The sequence below is a fragment of the Neovison vison genome, chromosome 1 (genome assembly GCF_020171115.1).
Source record: "Neovison vison isolate M4711 chromosome 1, ASM_NN_V1, whole genome shotgun sequence".
Taxonomy (NCBI): Eukaryota; Metazoa; Chordata; class Mammalia; order Carnivora; family Mustelidae; genus Neogale; species Neogale vison.
The window spans coordinates 13,827,425-13,847,500 of record NC_058091.1 but is presented as its reverse complement, the minus strand read 5'-3'; the positions used below and the strand labels follow the sequence as shown (position 1 = coordinate 13,847,500).

The window sequence follows — 20,076 nt, the reverse complement described above, 5'->3', positions numbered from 1 at the left end:
CACAGTGATTTGCTCGTGTAACTCTTCTATAGAGCTTACCATTGCTCCAGAAGCCACACAAGCTCCTTGACCGGTTCTTTCCTAAATTAATCAGGGGCATCATAAAATAGTTGCACATTTGGAAAAAAACAGGGGGAGGGGAGGAAACAAGAAAAAAGGTGATTCTTATCATTGCCCAAGATTTTTTCAATATTTCCTTTGTTCCGATCCTCTTGTTAGAATTTTCCTTCCATTCTCTTACTATATTTTACTTACTCCATATTTATTTTATTTTGTTTCAATTACAGCTAATTTAGTAGGTTTTTTTCCCCTCTTCTTCCTTACCCTCTAGACTTTTTCAACTGGACTTTTTATCAGATGCATGGAATATGAATTATTTGGGTGATCATTCATTTCTACAGGGAAGATTCATAACTAGTGCCATTCTAAATGCCTAAGAGAAATTAATTTATTATATATAATACATGCATTACATCATTAAAGCTCAGTTCTCTCCTGGAACACTGGTTGATAAAGACTGCATTTGACATCACCCAGCACACTGCCTTGCACGTAGAAGGTACTCAATAAATGCTTTTTAATAAACAAATAGATGAATAATGGTAAACTTCTGTGAGCCTTGAAGTCATACAAACTTCTATTCAATCTATGCTTTGACAAAATTATTTTCTAGTATTAAGGTGACTTTTTTTACTTACCTACTGAAGACAAAAAACAGCTTCTAAATTCTTAAGAGTAAAAAATATAGCTGAAGAAAAATTTAACATCAGATTATTCTCACCTTATCAAAATTATAGATTTAGAAAGTATCTTCTTTATTTAGACTATTGTAAACATCCAGATATTTGTGAGCATTAATATTTTGACCAAAATAAAAAAATTACAACAGCTACATTTACTTATTATGTGCTGGATACTGCATTAAGTCTTTCCCTATGTTCTCTAAGGTAATCATTGTTAATATAAAGTAGGTGTTATTACCTTCTCTATAAATATGAAAACTAAGGCTCATAGACATTAAAAACTTGCCCAATGTTGATAGTAAGTGGAAAGTCAGAATTCCAGACATTCCAAAATTGTCTATTACTTTCTTTCCATTTTGGGACACAGGTATCCTGCAGGTGCTTTGGACAAATAAAAGTTCAAATTTATCTAATACATGGCAACATGGCCTCTTCTGTTTATTGATGGAGTTCTCTTCTGCATATTGGCAACATACAAGAGCTATATTAACAAAATGCAATGGATGTTTAACCATCAGTGCTTAAAAGAAAGAAGGGGATGTTTCCTTCCTCTTCACTTCTACCTGAATGACAATAACTTGTTTTCACTGTCCATTCTATAGTCCTTCTTTTTTTTTTTTTTTTAAGATTTTATTTATTTATTTGACAGAGAGAAATCACAAGTAGATGGAGAGGCAGGCAGAGAGAGAGAGAGAGGGAAGCAGACTCCCTACTGAGCAGAGAGCCTGATGCGGGACTTGATCCCAGGACCCTGAGATCATGACCTGAGCCGAAGGCAGTGGCTTAACCCACTGAGCCACCCAGGCGCCCCATTCTATAGTCCTTCTGAAGCCAAATGACAAGGTACAGCTGGGCTCTTGTACTCTTCATTCTCACCTATGTCCAATATGTAAAAGGATATTGGACCAAAAAATAAACCCTAGTAACAAAAACAAAAAGGGCATTGGCAAAATAGTATTTTATGAATCTCCTGTTGTAGGTTCTCTCAAAGCTCAGGAAGTGAGGAAAAGCTTTTTCTTGAGGAAAGTGAGCAGAGAAGCTTTTTGAACATGGTCACATAAAGTCCTACTGGGGATGTGGAGGCAAAGCCCAGGTTCAATGGCACTCCACTGACTCCCAGAGAAGAAGTCAGCTTGAATCCATACAGTTGTTCCTGTCTTCACCCATTTCACAAATATATATTAAGCATTTCCTGGGTGATTACAAATCAGTGTTATCAGGAATACAAAGACCTGATAACAGCAGTTATCTGTCAATTTGGGAGGAAGGAGGGGGCAAATGTCAGATGACGAGTAACTTACTACAAAACCACAAGTAATGGGAGTTTGAAAAAAATTATCCAAGTTGATTTAGATCTCTATCCTTAATTTTTTAGCAATGTCCTTTTATCTCCATATCTAGAACTTGACTTACTTTTAGAATGTATGGAAGATTTGGGTATTCAGGTATTATACTCTGACCTATTTAGGTTATGGAGCCAGAAAAGACTCCTCTGATACTTGTTATATGATCTTAGACCAACACTAACTGAAATGAAATGAGAGCCACATATGTAATTTAAAATTTTCTAGATGTCACACTAGAAATTAATTTTCATAGAACTTTTATTTAATCCAATATATCACTATTTCGAGAAGTAGTCAAAATAAAAATTATTAGAGATTTTGCTTTTCCTCATACCAAGTCTTCAATATCTGGTTTATATTTACATTTACAGTAAATCTCCATTTGGATTTGGATGAGCCACATTTCAAATGTTTAGTAGCCACATGTTGCTACTGCGCTGAACAGTACAAATCTAGACTTTAATATCAACAATGTAAAAGAATGTGGAAGTTAAGCAAGACCGGCTTTTGACTCTTGAGACCAAAAAGTTAATAGTTTATACCTACCTATCCTAGCTTAACACTATGTTGTGGACTTTATTTTATAATCTGGTGACACAAATTTCATAGAAGAACAGTAATATTGTTTCATCCATTTTTATATTAAACGTCACATGAATGAACAAACTCAAAAGTATGGTGTTATAAGAGCACCATCTTGTGGTTCTGTGTTGTTTACATTGCTGAAGCCAAATTTGGGGAAAAGGGAACAAGACAAACCATCTGGATAAAATTGTTAGTATAAGAAGCTACTTAATGATAATAAAGGAACCATCATTATTTTCTTTTGTATGCAGTCTTTCTGGCAGGTTCTCAAGATATATGAACTATGCATGACGAACTTCCCAGTTAGAAGACTTGGAAATGCTAAACTTTGGGTACCAAATCACTGCAGCATGAACCTTGGATAAAGGCAAGCTAGGATTCAGTGCTAATGCGCTAATAGTATTTGCTTCAGTGAAATGTATGGCTGACACTGAAAATATCCACAAAAGACAAATGCATACAAGCATACTGAGATTTTAACATTTATATTTAATATATATAAGCATCCTTCAGGGACAACAGAACAGCTGCTATAGGCTACCAAACCTGAACTTTCTTCATTAGAATAAAGGCCTCAGGGAAGTAGCATTGGCCACTAAATGGTGCCTCCCATTGATCAGATATGCTAGGTCAGACCACTTTTGACCAAGGTCATCTGATTAAGGGCTCTTCTGAATGTCGTCATATATTCTTGTCACAACATGAACTGTGTAAGGAATCTACTTTATCTGTATTCAATCCATAAAACACATAGCATCTCTTTAGTTACCAGAATAAAAAGATATTATGACAGTACTGCAAATTTCTGTAAAAAAATGAGTAATTTTTAAAGATACCATCCATATATGTCACAGTAACCAAAAAAATGCTAACATCTTAAAATTTATTCACTTTCCCTTGTGTAGCAAACTTAAAAGAGTCCATTTTTGTGATCATACCAGTCCCAAACTTATTTTGGCCTGAGAGCATGACTTCTTTCCTTAGAGAATGCTCTCCATAGCTGCAAGATGGCTTACGATCCTATATATGCGCCAGTATTGATTCCAGACCAAGGAATTACATGTCTCAAGAGTTCTGGGGGAAAACACAATCTTCTTAATATTAATTAATACAGTTAATCAAAAGGTATGAGGAAAGACTTCATCTTTCTCTTGTCCAGTGCTCCTAGAAGGATTTGGCCACTTTGTATTAGTTATCTATGTATAACAAACCATTCCCAAATGTACAGGCTTTAAAACACCAAACATTTATGACCTCACAGTTCCAAGAATTTGAGAGCAGTTAGGTTGTATGATTCAAGTTGCACTCAGCATTTTGTCAGGGACTATAGTAGTCTGAAGGCTTGATTGGGACTGGAGGACTTGCTTGCAGGAAGCCTCAATTCTTCATTTGGGACATCTCAAAGACCTCAAATGTCTTACAATGTGGGCCTTCCCAGAAGCTGCTCACAACTGGCCTTCCCTTCGTGAGTGACATGAGAGAGAGAAGAAGAAGAGGTAAAAAAATCACAATGTCTTTTATAACCTAGTCTCAGGAAGGTCATGCCATCTCTTCCACTGTTTTCTATTAGTTACATAGACCAAAACTGATACAGTACAGGAAAGCAAAGGTGCAAATATCATGAGGCTAGTGGGGGCATTTTAGAAGCTGACTAATAGTCTGCTTTCTGGTCTCCAATAATTCATATCCCTCTTACATGAAAATTACACCTATCCTCTTCTCAAACTTTCAAAAGTCTATTATAGCTTCAGCTGGAAATCCATCATTACGTAAATAATGTAGATGATGGTGTAGATGAGGCTCCTTAGGTATATTCTTGAAATACAATTTCTCAAATACAGTGTTTTTTTTTTTTCAATCTAAGGATCTGTGAACTAAAGGGACAATTTATTTGTCTCCCAAACACACAATACAGAAGGATGGCACCAGCAGAAGAATGTCTTAAGTTCAAGAAAAAGTCAAAGAGGTTCACTCTTGTTATTTCTATTCAACACTGTACTGGAGGTTCTAGCCATGGCAATTAGACAAGAAAAAGAAATGGGAAGCATCCAGATTATAAAGGAATTATATATTGCAATCATACATTGTGGGAATTTACAACAAAGCAGCTGCTATGAGAAAGAGTTTGGCAATTCTTTAAAAAAATTAGACACAGAATTAGCATGTGATTCAGCAATTCCACTCTTAGGTAAACCCAAGGTAATAAAAAACGTATGTTCACACAAAAATTTGTATATAAAATGTTCATAGAAGCACTATTCATAATAGCCAAAAAATAGAAACAACCCACATGTCTATCAAGTGCTGAACAAACAAAATATGGTATATACTTATAGTAGAATATCAAAACAAAACAGAACTGTAGCTAATTAAATATCAAATTGGGGATAAAATGAAATCATAAAAATAATCCAAAGGAAAGCAGAAAGAGAAAAATGTAAATGGAACAGATGAGACAAATGGAAAACAAATCAAGATGGTAAAATCTGATCATATTAATATTCATATTAAGTGAAAATGGCCTAAGTATTCCAATTAAAAGGTGGATTTATTGAGTTATTAAAAAACAATATTCAACTATATGAGGTCCACAAGAAACACACTCCAAATACAAGATAAAAAATAAGCTAAAAGTGGATGGAAGGGCTATATGTATATATACCATGCCAGCACTAATTACAACAACAACAAAAAGCTAGAGAGCTTATTTTAGTATTAGACAATGTAGATTCCATAGCAAAGATATTACCAAGAATTTTAAAAGTCATTTTTAAAATGACAAAGGGAGTATTTTACCAGGAAGGTATAACAATTTTAAATGCTTATGTAGCTAATAACAAAGCTACAAAATATATAAAGCAAAAACTGAAAATTTACAAAGAGAAAGATAAATCCATAATTACAGTTGAATATTTCAATACCTATCTCTTAATAATAGAACAAGTAGATAACAATTAGAAAGAATATATAAAATATGAAAACACTATTAGCCAAGTTGACCTAATTGGTTGACATTTATAAGGCATTTCACCAAAGAACAGCAAAATTTATCATCTTTTCAAGTAGACATGAGACATTTTCTTGATAGGTCATATTCTAGGTCATAAAATATTTGTCAATAAACTAAGGATTCAAGTCACATAAAGTATCTTTGACAACAATTAAATTAGAAGTCAGTAAAAGGAAGATACCTGGAAAATTTTAATGTACCGAGAAACTAGCACACTTTTAAACAACCTGTGGATCAAAAGTAAATCAGAAAGAAAATTATAAAGCATTTGAAAATTAACAAAATTAAAATATCAGAACTTGGGACATGCTGCTCAGACAAAACTTGGAGGGAAATTTATAGCACTAAACACCTATGGAAGAAAAGATCATATCAAAGACCTCAGCTGCCACCTTAAGAATCTAGCAAAAGAACAGCGAATTAAACTCAAAGTAAACAGAAGTAAACAAAACCAAAAAACAATGATATGGAAGAGAGAAAACTTATGAAATAAAAAACCGATTATTTGAAAAGGTCAATCTAAGAGATAAACCTCTCATCAGACTGATCAGTAAAAGGAGTAAGACTCAATCAACCAATATCAGCAATGAGAGAAATGAACATCACTAAAGATTTTACAAATAGTAAAATAATATGGTAATACTGTGACTAATTTATTCCAATAAATTCAGTAAATTACATTAATAGAAACATACCTTTAAAGTAATAAACTACTAAAGCTCATCCAGGAAGAAACATAAATTGAACCCTGTATTTATTGAAAAAAGTATATTTTAAACACCTTCCTACCAAAAAAAAAAAAAAAAAAAATACCTCCAGACTCAGATGGTTTCCTTGGAGAATTCTAACAAAGAGTAAAAGAAAAAATATAATTTGAAACAAATATCCAGAAAATTGAAAAGCAGATAATATGTCCCAAAGACACTGTAAGAAAACTACAGCTAAATATCCCTCATGAATATAATGTAAAAATTCTTAGTATGCAACAAATTGATTCCAATACCTAAAAAGAATAGTACATTATGAACTAGTGGAATTAACTGTAGGAATGCAGGGTTGCTTTAACATTTTAAAATCAATCAACAAAATACATATTTAAAAAAACAAAAAAAAGAAACTATATGAGCATGCCAATCAATGGGGGAAAAACATTTGACAAAACCCAACATTCAATCTTCATAAAAATTTTCAACAAACTAGAATAGAAACTTCCTCAACTTGATAAGGAGGATCTATAAAAAACCGACAGCCATTATCATTCTGAATGCGTTTCCCCTAACATCTGCAACGAGATAAAAATGTCTTTTTTATTTCTATTGAACATTTTACTGGAGGTCTTAGCCAGTATAATGTGGCAAGAAAAAGGAAAAAAGACACATAGACTACAATGAAGAAATAAAACTCACTATATCCAGAAGACAAAAGTCATCTACATTGAAAATCTGATGGGATTCTCAATTATAAAAGTGAGTTTAGCAGGGTTGTAGGATACAAAATCAATCATTTGCATTTCAATATACTAACAATAAACAATTGAAATAAAAAATGTCACTTAAAATATAAATTACTTAGGGATAAATCTGACACAAGATGTTGAAGGCATGTAAAAGTAAAAGATAAAATATTGTTAAGAGGAGTTTTTAGATGTAAATAAATAGAACTATGTTCAAGGGTTGAAAAAGTCAAGATGTCAATTCTCTCCTAATGTAATAAATTAATAGATTAATTACAATCGCCAAATTTCATCATGTATTTTTGTAAGAACTAACAAGGTAATTATAAAATATATGTAGAAATGCACAGGACCTAGGATACACAACTTAAAAAATAATTTCTTTGAAAGAAAAAGGATAATGTCACTGCCTGACTTCAAGACTTATTTTAAAGCTAGTTATCAAGGTCGTGGATTTGGAGCTCGAGAGACAAATAGATCAGTTAAACAGAATAGAGTCCTGAAATACTTCATATTTATATAAAACTGATTTTTACCAAGTTGCAAAGTCATTTCAGTAGAGAAAGTGTAGTCTTGCCAACAAATGGTGCTGGAACAGGGGGATACTTATTTGCCATACCTCTTACACTATATTCAAAATTTAACAAGTGCATCATAGACCTAAATGTGAAATTGAGAACTATAAAACTAGAGAAAGTATAGATATGTATGTTCTTAGATTAGGCACATTTTAGATATAACACCAAAAACATGATCATAAAAGACAAATAATTGGATAATTTGGACTTCATCAAAAATAAAAACTAAGGCACAGCTAAGAAAATGAGAAATAAGCCACACCCTGATATACCGCTCTTATCTAAAATATATATCCTCAACTACCAATAATAAAAGAACTCACATCATTTGACTATATACTTTACCAAAGAAAATTTATGGATAGCAAATATCATGAAAAGATGTTAAACATGTTATTAGGGAGATGTATATTAAAACAATGGTATGCTACTACACACCTCTTAGAATGACTAAAAATACAAAGACTGACTATACCAAGTGTTGTTGAGAACATGAAGTAAATGCAACTCCCATCATTGCTGGTAAATGTAAAACGTTATCACTACTTTCGAAAGCATTTTTATATTTTCTCAAAAAGTTAAACATACATTTACCTATATAATCCAAACATTCCACTACTATTTTAAGAGAAATGAAAGCATACCACTTATCTTACAAACACTTGTTATGGTTTACAGCATTTTCATTTCTAATGCAAAACTTGGGGTGAGGAGTGGGAGGCAAATGTTCATTAAGAGGTGAATGTATGAACAAACTGGTATATCCAACAGGGTAGTGCTTAGTAAGAAAAAGGAATTAAGTACTGACACACACGAAAGGGATGAATCTCAAAATTAAAGTATGTACTCTGACTAATCTCATTAATCCATTTATATAAAAATCCTAGAAAAGGCAAAATAATCAACAGTGGCAGAGCAGTGATTACCTGGGAACTGACAGGAGGGATTATAATTGGACAGGAAATTTGGGGATACTTATGTTCATTACCTTAGCTGTAGAAATGGGTTCATGTATGTACATACATCAAAATGCCAAATTATACTTTGAATATTGTCTATTTTACCTCAGTAAGCTGCTTATGTCACTGCTAATTTCATGGACAGTTTTACTGGATAAGATACACCCATAAATCCATTTAAGATATATACTCTACCTCAGGCTTCCACGGAGATGAAAGGCAAAGGCCTTGAGAGTCTTTGCAGCTCTAGGTAGAGGATCTGAGGCTCACCCTTAAACTTTTAGGACTTTTGTCTGAGCTCAAACTCTCAGATTTTGTCCATATTCATAATTGAAACTAAAACATATTCAACTCTAGAATTAAGGAATAAAAAAAGTACATACCCTTGTCTTGGGCTATTAGCACAAATGTTCTGAATGCAGTCAAAGATAACATTTTATTTTATATTACATATTTTTAATCTTTCTAGTATTTTTATGTGGCTATTTAAGCCATAGTTTTAATTAGTTTATTAACAGATGAATTAATACATTAGGATTTCTCAACATGTTCCTTGGTCTTGCCTTGAATCATCTTGGGATGCTTATTTCAAGACCCAACTTCACAACTAAAATACTGGGAGTGGGGAGAATATTGGGATCAGAATGGAACCTGGGAATGTCACAAGCTTCACAGATGAGCAGACACGAATGGAACCAACTCAATGCCTTCATACATACAAATACAGTTTCTCACAGTTTCCTAATCCGTTTCTAAGATTAATATGTTTATCAAAGTAAAAAGTTCACATGACTTAGTAAGCTTGTAACAATTTTATTCATAACAGGTACAAAATTTACATTTACACGTGTGTGTGTGTGTGTGTGTATATATATACACAAAAAATCTTTATTTTCTTCTTTGACATAAAAAATACAGAAATATTTACATATGTACAAAAATATTAAAACATACAGACTTTATAAACAGGAAAAAGATTTCACAAAGAGTACTTTTTGGGAAATACACACACTGAAAAAGAGGTTAAAGAAAGATGACAAAACACTTGAATTAATAGACTTCTTAAGTTATTTTGATAGGTATTAATTTGGTAAGGAAAATAAAATGTCTCAAATGCTAATAGATGGTAAACAAGATACATATTTAAGATTATCTAGGTAAAATTACATGGCTTTCCTTTAGCGTAAAAATTGAATCAGTTTTATTTTATCCCTGAATCACAAATATCAGATAACTAACTAGTTTTCCTTTTGTTTTTAAATATTTAAATTTTCTGATTTATACTAAATTTTAAACTTTTTTCACATTAAATTGTAAAATATTTTAAGAGGCTATATATTCTCTTTACTCACCAGGGTGAAAAATCCCATGTACTACATTGATTTCAACACAAAATTGGAAATCAAAATACATTTACGTTTTTTAAATTAAAACCTAACATTTTCTAACTAATCTTCATGATTAGGTACAATTGATATAACAAGGTATCACAATCTGCGTAAATTCTTCTTGCTTTTTTTAGTACCAGGCAGAGGACCTATTTTATAATTGGCTTTTAGGGGTTTGCCATTCAAACATTCTTTGGTGGTATGATAATTACATAAACACCTTGTACAATAATCAAACCCACAACCTTCTCGATTACAGATCGCCCGCTGTAAATAACAATCATATTTTGCTGGTGAATTACAGCGAATACAGGCTTTAAGGCTTTCATTCTCTTTCAAAGTCTTGGCAACCTAGAAAGAAAATCCATAAACAAATTTTAGTGAGGACTGAATGTAATTTAGGTAGAAATAAATAAGAAAGGTACCCCTGAACCTTCCCCAATATATGAATAAAGGATCCATGCCACACATAAAACTCCTGCCCTTAAGGAAGTCACTGTTCAATGATTGAGATAATTATCACTTGTCAAGTGATCTAGTGGCTATTTCCTAATGCAACTTTTGAATACGTCCTTTTATTTCATGAATGCTTACACATAAATGCCTTAACTTAAATGTCACCTTTACTGTGAAGTCTTCCTCGCGTCACTTGGGACTTGGTTGCTCTTTCACCTCTAGTTCCTTTTTTTTGAAAAAAGCACTTATCACATTATATGGCATTTATTTTTATGTAGCCATTGTCCATTCTAGATTACAAGACTATGAAGGGTGCTATGTTTTCTTATCCATGAATTACCTGACAGCAGATATTCAATGTTTTCTGAATAAAGTTAAATGTTATATTAGAAATTCCATCATCAACACTTAAGACAGAAACTTAAACTTCACTATGTATAATTCATACTTACTGACCAACATGAAGGTAGTTAGCAGTCAACTTTTTATTTCAAATATGCACTTAGGCAAGATTATGGTTTCTTAAATTAAGCTTGCCAAATTATCCATGTGCGGAGTAGAACTTATAATACACATTGCCCAGTGATTTGAAGGTGCAATAGGAGGGTTTCAATTTCTGAAAGTTGGCCTTTTTTCACTGAGTTCTATTCCTCAGATATCAAAGGCAACAATTTTAAAATGTATACTGAACAGTTTGCTAAGAAATTTTAAAATCAAGGTTTTCCTTGTATTTCCAAATTAGATCTCAACATCACTGAACTAACATAAACAATGTCAAATGGTATCTATTTTCTACATAGGAAGACATCTTTGTGCACTTTCCTAATTTGATTACTTGAATTAGGAATTCAATTACTTGAAATGTTTTCTTGGTGGTCAACATTTCTGAGAGTAAAATGAAGGGGATAGAAGATAAAATATCCATTAATAATTTGCTACTAGTTCTAATTATGCTATAATTAAATTTAAAGTTCTCTGTTTCTTACTCTAAATCCTTTTAACAATTAAGTACCCCATAAGTTTCTAATTTATTGACAAACAAAAAATTACCTCAGAGAATTCACTGTGTCGACTGTAAGTAGAACCTTTCTGATCAGCTGGATTGGATAACTTGGTTTGAGCACCTTTTTGGGGGTAAGTCCGAGCTTCGGATTTTTGAATACGAGCTAATGCGGTTCTGAACATAGTATATTCTCTTGTTGAAGCATGTGGTGAAAACTTAATGTTCTTTTCCTAATTAGAAGAAAAGTTTTAATAGGACTTAAGAATATTCTCCTTTATTTACAACAATCAGGCATTTTTATTGTTTGTACATGTAAAAAAGAGCAAATGAGACTGCAAAAGATTTTTCCATACATCCAATTTACCTGCACATGCTTTAAATATAGCCACACACTATACATATGGACAATACTGACAGAAACTGCAAACCAGAAATTTTGAGAAAGCACTTTAATACTCAGCCTATATAGCGTTTAATACATCATTTATAAGGCACTAATGCCAAAACAAAGTCATTCTTTTCACCACCAATAAATGGCAAATCATGTTTAATTCTCACATCAGTGTCATGAATGGATTCAAAATAACCTTTTAGATTAGAAAACTTTCCATTAATACCACCTTATCAATAAAGAAACTGAACTTGGAGAACTTAAGCAATACTTGACTAAAGTTATATAGCAAATTAGTAGCACCAAAATTTAGACCCAAGTCTGCCAACCGCTAGGACTGAAATTTCAAACATGTATTGATAATCTCAGAAACATCTCCAAATTTACCAAGTTCATTTTGGAAGGCAACTGAATTCCCTTCTGCACTGAAAATCTTCAATATGTTGAAAATTTAACTGAAAAAATACAAATGGCAATGAAGCTTAGCAACATGGTCAACTCTTATTATTGGAGAACTGACCAATTTTCCCTTTTAGACATGCCATTTCTAGGAAGAACTCAAGAAATAAATGACATTCCTTTCCCTTTATCTTTGAATTTTGTTTAAAGAGTTCTAGTGAAAAGCAGAAATGCTTTGTGGATGTAAAGGATTTCCAGATTATCTGTTATCTGTCCTATTTTCCCCTATTTGTAAAGGTAAAGAGCACCAGCTGTTATACTTCAAAATGAAAACATCAACTGCCAAAGACTTACAGTAACTCTTTGTATTGCTTTATTATACAACTGAAATGCCCCTTTATCATCTTCTAGAATCTTCTTCCAAGTTGTACTCACTTTAGACACACTGGAAAAGTAAAAGATTATAAAGGAAAATTAAAGCATCACAAAGAGCTAAGAGGAATAAATATACTACAGAAACATCAACAGTGCGAAGAAAAAGAAATTTCTATTAGCAGAGCTACTCAAACCTGTTTGTACATTAGAATTGCCTGAGGTACTCAAGATGTAAGGATGCCCCAGGCCTAGACATTTGGGTTTAATTGGCTTAAAAAGAGGACTAGGGAGACAAACCCTAAGTGACTCTTAATCTCAAAAAACAAACTGAGGGTTGCTGGGGGGAGGGGGGTCGGTTATGGACATTGGGGAGAGTATGTGCTATGGTGAGTGCTGTGAAGTGTATAAACCTGGCGATTCACAGATCTGTACCCCTGGGGATAAAAAAATATTGTATGTTTATAAAAAATTTAAAAAATTTTTTAAAAAAAGGGGGACTAGGGTAGTTTTTAAAAGCTCCTTATCAAGCCAAGTACATTCAGGCTTAAGAACCATTGCTTTGTACTTCCATTTTGTCACAACATCTGCAAACACCAAATAAGTAGCTCCCATTCTATACAGGACACCATGTTAGCTTTGATATTAACAAAAGTTGTAGACAAATTTCAAAGTACTATAGGACACACTGCTATCAGTAGACATCAATTTCAAAAATCCACTTTGTTAAACAAAAGTACAACCTACATGTCAATTATCCCTCAAGAAGCTAACCAACAATAAAAATCCATACTCCCTTTTATTTTGCTTTAGCTATATTTCAAAGACCAGCATAAAGTAACACCTGCAAAGAGTACCTATTAATTTTTTTCAAAAAGCTAAAAACAATCTGATTGGGCAGGGTCTACTCCAATAGTCCATATAATTACTTGTTACCTCATCCTAACTGATCTTTAGTGGAATGAGGAACGATAATATAAAAGTTTCTAAGAAACAGTCATAATCAGATCCACTTGAGAGTTTCCATATTTTCATTGTTAAACCAAGGAAAGCCTACATTAAAAATGGCCTACAAACATAAACTATTTTTTACTTTCAAGTATGACAGAAGTCATAAAACCTACAGGTCTTGCATACCATAACTAGGATAATGTTTTATAGTTAAGAATATACGATATAAAACAACAACAACAACAACAACAACAAAAAAAAAAAAAAAAAAAAGAATATACGATATAGCTTACATATTAGAAATATTCAGAATTAAAAGGAACAAAAATCCCAGTTTAACAAAAACAGTTTCCTAAGCGTATAAATATGAAATGTGAAATAAATGGATTAAGTGTTTACTTTAAAAATTATCTTTCTTTCATCTTAGTGGCAGTTAAATGGTCAAATATCAGCTATCAGGCAGTCATTGCCTCAATTAAACAATGCAAAAGGCTACCCTATTATGTCTTCCATAAAAGATGTTCGATGGATTATACCAACACTCAAGTCTTCCAACAAAGATGTTCGATGGATTATACTAACACTCAAAGTAATCATACTTACTTGATTAAGTCCATATCATTGAGCTGTGTTAAAATATTTGCTAAAAGATGTCTGAGCCCCCTTCGAAAGAGTTCACTGAGAATATCTACACATTCCAGGCCCATTTTCCTGCCAATTATATTCTGTAGTTTAAAATTTTCACTGGATATAAATTCCTTCAGTTTCTCCCAATCTATTTTAGGATTTCGCTTGGCATTCTTTTTTAATGTTGAACAAACCATTTTTGCAAAATGAAGAGCTGGCAGCAAGTTTTTGCTGGGATATTGGTCTGGGCTTTGCATCTGTAGGCAGGACTGTGGACTGTCACTGAAATTTTCCAAGGGAAGGCTACCCTCTTCATGTTCATTGAAGCCACTTTGCTGGGAAAATGAAGAATAGCCACTGTCTTCATAAGGTCTACTGGTCTCTAGTTCTTCTATTTCATTTGAACTATTAAGTATTTGCTGCACATGTTGATTTTCCTTGTTGTGAAAGAGCTTGTTTTCATTTTCAGTTTCAAGTTCTACAACCTTGGGGCTCACAATTGGTGACCCAATATCTGATAACCTTACATAGTCTTCAATGCAGTCTTTATAAGAACCTTCCAAAAATGCAGGAGTATAAGAACCTAGTCTTCCAGTGTCATCAGGCTTTAGCATATCAAGTCCAGAATGAATATGGTCATAGTTAAAATCACATTTCATTTTGACAGAAAGAGTAGAACTTTCTTCTTTACAACCTACAAAAAAAACCAACAAAAAACTGTTTAATGACAATTTTCATACATTTCTACTTCTTAAATTGGGATACACAGAGGTATAATTACTTTGCATTCTTTTAGCACTACGTCTTGCCTATGTAGCTATGAAATTATCCAAGTTTATTTACTGAGATGTGACAATGAGGAAATAGAATTAACTCTTTTAGTAAGTACATACATCTTATTCTTAAAAGGGGACTTCAAAAGATGGCTTTTAGTGTATAATCATAACATTTGACTTTTAGAGTCTCCAGCTGATTGAGTAATAAATATTGGAAAAGGGATTATTTAACACATATCTGTACTTATGGAACAAATAAGGAAATGTGATGCAACAAGTGCCATCTGAAGTCAAGAAATTCTTAACTACAAATTTGTTTAAGATTTAGACATTAGCTACTATTTTAAGCTTTACAAAGAACTCGGAGTTAAGTAAATTTAAACACCCATCAGTTAAAATCTACCTGAACTCCCACAACTCTCATCTCTAAGTTTTATTCGGATCAGTGGTATGAGTGAGTCTGATATAATTAAGGTGTTTGTCTACTCTGCTGGATAGTAAACTCAACCAAAGGGACACCTCCCTTTATCTCATCTAGTATGTGCTAGAAATAGAAACTCTGCAATTTTCAATTACTGAACTAAGATTTCTCATGACTAATTAACCAAAGAGCCAGATGAATTAATAGTTCAGATATCAATCAGAAGATCTGATAAGTAAGAACAATACTATAATCAGTAGAAGACTAGATATAAGAATGTGAGAGTAGTTGGGAAGAAAGATTGTATTACTGTTCAGTTGTTTTAAATAACTAGGAAGATATGACCTGAGCTGAAGGCAGGCGCTTAACTGACTGAGCCACCTAGGCATCCCTCCTCTTCTCATCGTTAGAACCCAGTTACTGGGAAACTCTGTTTGTCGTAGAACCCTTTCATTCAAAACCACTCTTTGAAGATGAACAGCTCTTTAAAATTTAGACTTAATGATGATTCAAACACCTTTTTTTTTTTTTAAGTTTACAATTCCCATTTGCTTTCAAACACTTGCTCCTCACAATCTTCTGATGTAGGATGAAGAGGGATTATTACCTTATGTTTTACAAAGGAGGACACTGAAGTTCAGAAAGTAGCTTGCCCATATTTTGACATTGTAGTTGAGGGACAGATTACCCTTTTTTACTATAAATTCAGTGTTGATTCCATTATCTCAATTGGAAAGTGAGATAAAAGTATATAAAAAAAAGTACACAAGTATAGGTTCACAGATTGTGGGTTATAATCCAATATTGCCTTATTAATGTCTCTGCTCAAATTGTTTCAGCTTTCACTACTATAAGTTCATATCCACTTGAAATACTTCTATTATTTCATTTTGGGAGCATTTCTTACTTTCTGGCATGACAAGATGCTCTAGGTTCATCTTCTATTTTTCCTGTTCCAGGCCTAGAATCACTTATTTTTCCAAGAACTCTGGTTCCTTTTATTGGTTCCAAAATCTGGGTCCTGGTTGTAGGTTTAGTTTTAAAATGTGAAATTATGTAATACACTTTAAAGTTGGAGAGGTAGAATTCTAGGGTATGTTGGATTTATTCATTGTGTAATAAAGAACCTTGAGGGGTTGAGTTGAGATATCCAGCTGACATTTTTAAAGATCACTGGCAACTGTAGAGAATGGACTGTAGGAAGGTACAAGTGGAAAGAGGAAGGCTGGTTAGTAGTATATATCATAGGTGTCCTGAGAACTGATTAACTGATACTCGGATGACTGCAGTGGAAATGAAAATAACTGGTGGATCTGAGGTCTATTTAGGAGAGTCAACAGAACTTGCTGATGCTTTTTTGGATGCTGAATGAGAGAAAGTGAAGTAAAAAAATACCCTGGGGTTAAAATCTTGACTATCTAAGGTGTAAAGCGTTATTTGCTGTATCAGGGAAAACTGAGGCAGTTAACTTTTAAAGCCTGTTTTCTGTTCTATAAAATGGGGGTTTAAGAACCTAAAACTGGACTAAATGTATGGCACAGTCCCATCACATATGGCATTTTTATCAAATTTTAAAACCAAATATTTCATAATGCTCTTAATGCAAATCACAAATGTTTTAAAAGTAGCAAAATACATTTCACACTATATTGCAGATTATATACTTTTTCTAAAAATCAGATCCAACTTCAAGTAAAAATATTTGCTTAGCCTTCTGACTAGCTTTGTGACATAAAATACTCAATTAGTTCCTTTCATTTTTTCTAAAATGGAGATACTAATATCTACCTCATGTTATTGGGTGAAGATTCAACAACCTGCATTTTTTAAACCCCATTTACCAACACACTGTCCAATCCTGAAAAGGTGGTATTACAGTTAACTGTACAAAAGTTTGACTTGCATTTAACTTTCCAAGTCAGAGCAAATACTCCACATTAAAATACCATAGCTAAATGAACTACAATGCTTAAAAATTTTTACAACTATCTGAATGTTAAATGATTAAGTTCTACAATCTGCAGTACCCATAATCACCATGTGCCCAACATTAGGCATGGCTATTCCTTTAAGAGTTTGAGACCTCTAAAGCTTGCAGCCATCTGCTGCAAATCAGCCATCTCTACAAGAAATTTTAGGAAAGCCTGCCTTCAAAAATACTTGGATGCAATAAACTTTTAATCTCATTTTCTCAAATTTGTAAACAGGCAATGAAATTCTTAGAGATAGCAAACACTCAGAGGAGCAAGGTGGTAATACCAGACAACTGGATTAAGTAATCAAAATACCATTTCTTAAAACCATCAAGCTTTAGAACTTCGTAGGGAGACTTAGGATTGAGGATCTTCTAGAAATAGATTTAACCTGTTAAAACTATTTTTCCTCCAGTCTCTTAAGACTCCTTTTCTAATGAAAGGAGCATCTTTCAGTGACTGCGAAATATCACAAAGTCGAATTGTTAATTTTTTAAAAATGTGGTACTTTCTGAGGAAAAATAAACGCATTTGGATCTCTTTTTTCAGATAGCAACAAAGAGGATAAAAATAACCGGTTTGAGTGCCTTCCACTCTAACCGGGTTTGGGAATAGAGGGCTATGTAGCTCTTCAGGAGAGCAGGAAAAACCAGCAAAAACAAAACAAAACAATCCTTCCATTCTGAGAAAATCAGCTACATAAGGATAAATTCTCCGTTTCGTATTAAAAAAAATGCTTCCCGCCCCCCCCCCTTTTTGACCCCAGGCCTTGGAAACGAGTTACTGGGCAAAGGGAAAATTGGAAAGGGGGGGGGGATGTTTTTTGTTTGGACATCCCTGTACAGCCTGGCCCGATGAGGGGGTCCCTCCATTTGGCGGGAGTGGGTAGGGTAAGACCATGGAAATCCTGAGGGGTCGAAGAGGTGGCCCCTCAGGGCGCGGGCCGGGTGGAGGAGGCGGGAGATAAGCGAGCAGGATCTCCCGCGCCCGCCAGCAGGAGCGAGGCGGCGAAAACCCGGGGAAATTGCTCGCAGACCCGAGGGTGCGGGGTAAACATGGCAAAAGGGCGCAGGGAGTAGGGCTTAAGCACCTGGCCAGACCCCAGGGGCCGGGGGCTCGCGAGCCCTGTCAGAGCCCAGGCCCCAGGGTGGGGGAGGGGTGGGGGCATTTGGCGCCTCTTCAAGCGGGGTGGGGACAAGGATAGGTAGATCCTGCAACGGGAAAAGGGCGCCCCGAAAGGCCGAGACCTTCGCCTTCTTCGGAGCTGACGTCCAGGTTCGGCCTGGAAAGGAGAGACCCGGGCCCGCCACCCGCCTCGGCACTGAGGGCCTCCCCTCCCTGAGTCCCAGCCTTTCCCCCCTCCCCCGCCTCAGGAACCGCCACCGACGCCCGCTCGGCTCCGCCGGGCCCGCCGTGGGGCGCACACAGGACTCGGGAGGGGGTCGGGTTCGGTGGCGGCCGCCCCCCAACCCCGTACTCCCTTTCTGGGCCGCGTGCCCCCCGCACCCTCTCCTCACTCACCGTCTGAGGAGCGAGGGCGCCCGGCGGCTGTCAGGGCGCTGCAGCGGCAGAAGCTGGAAGGGGGCCGTGGGGAGCAGCGGCAGGGGCGCTGGCTCATGCCAGTGGAAGTGGGGTCGGCCTCAGGTGAGGAAACAGCTACCACCGCAGAACACCAGGCCGTCCGCGTCACAGAGCTGTTCTCCTAAAAGGCGCCAGCTGGTACTTTTAAAATCTTTGAATTTGGTGCCCAAATCCACACGGCCCAATGGGGTGCGTTGCTCGCACGCGCGCTCCAATAGGAAGGCAGTGGGAGGGGGTGTCCTCACCCACGCCCAATTGGAGGCTGCCGAGGCGGGGCCCAGCTGTGAAGCCCAACCTCCCTCCTTCTTCCCGGCTCCGCGCGTCCGGAAAGATGCTGCGGCAGGGGCGGGCCTAGGGGAGAGGCCTCCGAGCGCGCGGAGACCGCGGCCGGGCCGCACGTGGAGATAGCCTACCACGCATGCGTGAACCCGCCAAGCTTCCTTCCGTCTCGGGAAGAGGTTTCCTGCAAGTCCTAATTTCATCCTGAAGGCAGCTCCGGCTTCTGTCCGAAGATCTCCAGTGGGTACAAAGGGTAGCCGACTTTCTTCCATCAGCACACAAGCGGATGTTTGGTGAGCGGCGACTCCGGTCGTCCGGGAATCCAGACTTTCCGGAAGACAAGCCCACCCCCCAGCCCTACTTAGCCCGCCTCTCTAGGATTTAGGCGCGCTCCTCTCTCCCCTTCAGTTTCGCCCCACCCTCTGCCCTGTGCGTTTGCGCAGGCGTCTGTGGCGGGCCGTGGCTGCGGAGTTGGCGGGGTGGCGCTTGCGCGCTGGGGACCCCCGCGTTTCTCCCCGGCAGAGGAGCGGGCGGCGGTGGGTGGATGCGCGCGGCTTCCGGCTGGTCTAGCGGCTGGTTTGGCTGGAGATGTGGGGCCACGTCTCCCAAGGGCCTTTTCCGCGGGGGTTGATGGTGGGACAGTCAGTCACTTCTGTCTTGTAAGCGTATTTATTTGTATTTTCAACGACAGTTCTCCAGGCACCACTGCTTTGTACGGACGTTAAGTTTATTAAATTTGTATCTGCGCTTTCCTCGGTTTTTATTTACTCCAGGGTCCAGGCGCA

At 36.0% G+C, this 20,076-nt stretch overlaps 1 protein-coding gene across 1 annotated transcript; it reads right to left on the bottom strand.

The window, feature by feature from the left end:
* Positions 1-9,615: 9,615 nt before the first annotated feature.
* On the bottom strand, positions 9,616-19,123 carry FBXO5 (F-box protein 5). The gene is made up of 5 exons (XM_044243739.1): positions 18,953-19,123; positions 14,238-14,955; positions 12,666-12,756; positions 11,569-11,751; positions 9,616-10,413 (listed from the first exon to the last, which is right to left on the bottom strand). Exons 1-5 carry the CDS (start codon positions 19,047-19,049, stop codon positions 10,162-10,164), a joined length of 1,341 nt encoding a protein of 446 aa, XP_044099674.1. The 5' UTR covers positions 19,050-19,123; the 3' UTR covers positions 9,616-10,161.
* Between the last annotated feature and the right edge of the window lie 953 nt (positions 19,124-20,076).

What these genes read in the sequence shown, in the direction of transcription:
- FBXO5 (XM_044243739.1), bottom strand. Translation starts at nt 19,049, where the DNA reads ATGAGCCAGCGCCCCTGCCGCTGCTCCCCACGGCCCCCTTCCAGCTTC. An exon ending in AATGATATGGACTTAATCAA is followed by an intron (nt 12,757 to 14,237) that starts GTAAGTATGATT and finishes TTACTTTTCCAG; the next exon opens with TGTGTCTAAAGTGAGTACAA. An exon ending in AAGCAATACAAAGAGTTACT is followed by an intron (nt 11,752 to 12,665) that starts GTAAGTCTTTGG and finishes TCTTCTAATTAG; the next exon opens with GAAAAGAACATTAAGTTTTC.